We start from the raw sequence: 4486 nt of genomic DNA, 5'->3' as shown, positions 1-4486 counted from the left end.
TTTTCTTCTTCTTCTTCTTCTTCTTCTTCTTCTTCTTCTTCTTCTTCTTCTTCTTCTTCTTCTTCTTCTTCTTCTTCTTCTTCTTCTTCTTCTTGTGGTTATTGTAATTCTTCTTATTATTAACCCATTTACTGCATGGCTCGAGACTGCCTAGGGCTCTCTGGTTGGACTAAAAGAAGAAGCTAATTCCTTGGTTACATATAAATATTTCTATCACCAGTCGTAAAAGCACATGATTCTATGTGGCTTGATGTCCCTGTCTGCCTGTGGGAAAGCTGGGAAATGGCGATATACCTCTGACCCAGAGCAAATAAACCCCAACCTACCAAAACTCCACACCCCATACCCTACCCAACCCCAATTTCCCTCATCCCTCCTCCCATACCCTACCCCTACCAGAATCCCATCCCCATTATTTTTCTTCATCTAATCCACCAATTTCGAGTGGCTGAGAGAAAACATTTTAAGAGAGTGAGAGTGTGAAGGGGAGGGCAGAGTTTTATCAATTATACAGAGGTCTTCGCGAGATCTGCTCACTGTCGCTTTCATTCTGGGGTTGATTGTGTTAACGGCTGAGAAGGGACAACGACGTAACCACGCCCCTTACTGCAAACAAAAAAGTAACCTTTTAATGATTTAAAAAAATGTCTGATAAAGGGAGATTTATGAAACGCAGGGGATGAACTTTTACTCTTCGACCTTCTGTATAACTCAGTTCTCGGGCCTGGCAGTGCAGTGGTTTATCTGATTATTGCTATTCTGATTAGTCTTAATATGATTCTTGTTATTCTGATTATTATTATCCCCCCCCCCCAATTATTTTTAACCTGTCTGTTTCAGGAGACACTGGGGGCTCCGACTCTTCTAGCACTGTCGTTATCCTGGTCGTTGTTCTGTTGGCTCTCTTCGTCGTTGCGTTGATTCTGGGTATTTTTATTTTCAGGTGAGCAAAAGTTTATCATAACAAAGATGATGATGTTGATGATGATGATGATGAGGATGATGAGGATGATGATGATGATAATGCTGATGATGCTGATGATGATGATGATGATGATGATGATGATGATGATGATGATGATGATGATGAGTAATATTATGTATTCTACAAAAAAAGTTATGTTATGCGAACAGCATTTTTGATGCTACAGCAAGTGTTCACATCTCGAACGTCAAAAAAATAGGAAAATGGCATTGTTACCAGGACACTCAATGTCCACAGAAAAACTGACGTCAACTTTCCTGGCAACAGCAGAAACAGCATGGAGCATGCCAATGGCTCAATTTCTCTGAAGTAAAAATTAATCCTACTGTCTTTCTTGGATCGCAATTATATTCAAACACAGCCAAATTCAAATGTTGATGCAGATTTAGTGTAAACCCAGACCTAATCATATCAAAAATAATATTAATAATAATAATAGTTATAATAATAATAGTAATAATAATAATAATGATAATACTAAGAAGAAGAAGAAGAAGAAGAAGAAGAAGGAGAAGAAAAAGAAGAAAGATTTTAATAATAATAATAATAATAATAATAATAATAATAATAATAATAATAATAATAATAATAATAATAATAATAAATAATAATAGAGCACGAAGAATACAAAAATCCGCCACATGGAAGGCAAACAGATGTCAGTTTTCTCGGTTTTTTTAAAGTTGGTGCTGTCAAAATGTAATTTTTAAAACATGACCTACTTTTTTTATAGTACCTCGTATTTCTCACGTGAAAGTAAAAGTGTAAAGACTGAAAAGCTATATTATTTAAGAAAGGCGGCGTGGTGAAACAGGCGCTCATCAAAAGAATGAAATTGAAGATACTGTCATTTTCTACCAGTTTGGTAATTTTTATTGAATTTATTTAAAAAAAATTTTTTTTTTGGCTTAACACCTTTGTTGTCGAGTTAAGAACACATTTCTGGAGGGATATTTACTCTAAAACTTTGATTAAAGGAACAAAAAATGTACGTTTTCAGTTTTCTCGGACTATCAAGCTATGGTAATAACCAAACTTTTGTGGCCATTTTCTCGCTAATTCTACCTTTGAAACCAAGTGATCCTACCTTCTTCAATCTCAAATATATTGACTCATATTGAAGACAGATGTGCATTTTTTCACTGAAAGCAAGAAAACTAAAAAAGCTTTAAAATGAAACATATAACTCCTCATGCCCAAAAATTGATGAGCGCCTGAATCCTCCACCTCGTGACACATATTTTATATCCAAGCAGAACGTGGTACCATTTATTTTTTAAGCAGCAGCATATCAAGGCCAACATTTTTATTTGAAAAAATGAAGTGTCTAAATTTTGATAATATGTGTTATCAATTGCACATACTCGTGAAATGTGTGGTTTAAAGTCAATTTTTGAATTTTGGAAAAAGCAAGAGAAGCTTCGTCAAGTAGGTAAAATGTTTAAGAGAATGAAAAAGTATTTTTTCTCTTTTAAAAGACTTTGTAATCTTGGTAGTACATTTTTACAGCTTTATAAACATTGATTTTTCCAGTATAATGTCTTTAAAGGGCACATATGTGACCACATACTGCTCATTTATTAATGTTGCGACAAAAGAAAGATAATTTTTAGAAAAGCCTGAAAGATAAAAAAGAAAAAAAAACTGTTTTAAGTAACATCACGATCCTGGTATTCAGTTGTAAACTTGTGTGATCTTAAGATCAAAGAGCCCCCTTACTATGAATTTTCTTAAGCACAACAACACTTTGTCTTTGTTATTTCAAAACAAACAGGAGGCGGAAAGACTTAAAAGAAACCAAATTTGGTGGCATCCGATCTATGTTGTCCTCCTGGTTTCGTCACGTGACTTGTCGGGGACGTCGATCCAGTGAAGGCGACATCTACGATAACGACCTGACATTTCCGCGTTTACCAGAAGAGCCCGTATCTAACACCAGGCTCAGTATCATCCCACGCGCTAACTTCGTCTGTTTAGGTGAATCACAGCCACCACAACAGGATACCTATTCCACTGACAACGCGCTCGACAACAGGCGTTCTGGCGTTTTTCATGACTCTGAGGAGGTCTATGACGACGCGCTAATCTACAACCCTTACGACATCGTCTACGACAATGTAATACGCGATGAAGGGGTAAACTCGGTCACAGGCGACACGAAATCCAGGAAGCCCAGCAAATTATCCGGAGACTCGTCTTCACCAGCGAAATCTCTTCCTTCTCCTGAGAAAATTATTGAAGAAAAAGATCAACAGAATAGTAACCCAACTGCTTCTCCTGTGATCTATGAGAAAAAACAGTTACGTCCGACGTCGGGAACGGCTGCCGACAGTTGTCATGACGAGACAGGCGTTACTGTTAAACCTGGAGACGGCGAAGAGCGTCTAACCATAAAAAATGATCTATATCAATTTCATCAGGAAATGCTGGACGAAGAGCTGACCAGGATTCGGATGGACAAGAGTCGAAAGTTTCACAGTTCCCCTGCCGACCATTCGCCCAAACCGCAGCGAGAGCCTGATACGAACAGCTCCACCATATTGAGGCAACCCAAAGACGTGGAAAGTGGGACTGCTTTAGGGAGCAGACACCCCAAAGACACCCAGCCTGAAACCGCACCAGTACGGGGAAGAGAGACGACAGAGCATAGGGTTCAAGACTCTTCCAAAACTTCGTCTATAGACAACGCAAATGACCCTTCTAAACATGAACATTCGATAAAAATACGGAAGAAGAAGCGACAACCGAAAGACAACTCCAGTCATGACTCCCACACACAGTCTGTAAAACCCAACAAAAGCTCAAAACAACAACCTCATCACCAGGAGCAAGCTCATCTCAGTCAGGAAGAGCAGCAGTTTTTCCATGAATTGGGCATCTCTACTGATGCAACAGAACAACCGGAATCAATGAGCTTACGAGACAAAAAAGAGTCCAGTAACCATTCTTTCGAATCGAAAGCACCAACGTCGAAAAAGGAGATAGACTCGCAGGCAAAAAGTGTTCATGTCGAAGAGCCACGACTAACAAAATCAACGAACTCGATAAAAGACGGGCACACCGAAAGTAGTCCTGTGGCCCGAAAATTGTTACATGGAACAAAAAGAGAATCAGATTCACGTCCGAAAAAAGGAGCTTCGCATTCTGCTCCAGCAAAGAGCGACAACAAGACAGGGAAGAAACCAGCTAAGCCTGAATTAGTCTCCAATATCATACAAATGTCTTTGGATGGTATCAAAGAGAAAAGAAGGGCTGAAAGCCCGAATGTTAACTCCGAAATTTCAGACGACAAAGCAGAGGCAATAGGGAATGAATCAAGTAACTTTTAAGTATGAGGATGTCTCAAAAGGGCTCAGCACTATCTACCCTTTAGACACAACTAACGTCACCGTGACCCACTCCGGCCCCCCACTTTTTTTTCTTTCCAAAGAGTGCGTATTTCTGTGAGTGTATGAAGTGTTAGGAAAGGGTTGGTGGAAGAGAATGAGAGATAGATAGATA

General features: G+C 38.9%; 1 protein-coding gene across 1 annotated transcript in view; it reads left to right on the top strand.

Annotated features, from left to right (window-relative positions):
- Positions 1 to 4353, top strand: part of LOC101860910 — a gene marked incomplete at its 3' end in the record, with an annotated part of 8436 nt that extends 4083 nt beyond the window's left edge. The window contains 2 exon segments of the mRNA XM_005104080.2: positions 841 to 943; positions 2760 to 4353. Coding sequence (XP_005104137.1) covers positions 841 to 943; positions 2760 to 4314 — 1658 coding nt within the window.
- Between the last annotated feature and the right edge of the window lie 133 nt (positions 4354 to 4486).

Source organism: Aplysia californica, unplaced genomic scaffold (genome assembly GCF_000002075.1).
Source record: "Aplysia californica isolate F4 #8 unplaced genomic scaffold, AplCal3.0 scaffold00403, whole genome shotgun sequence".
Classification (NCBI taxonomy): Eukaryota; Metazoa; Mollusca; class Gastropoda; order Aplysiida; family Aplysiidae; genus Aplysia; species Aplysia californica.
Note: the sequence above shows the minus strand (reverse complement) of the source record. Positions and strands in the feature narration are given on the sequence as shown.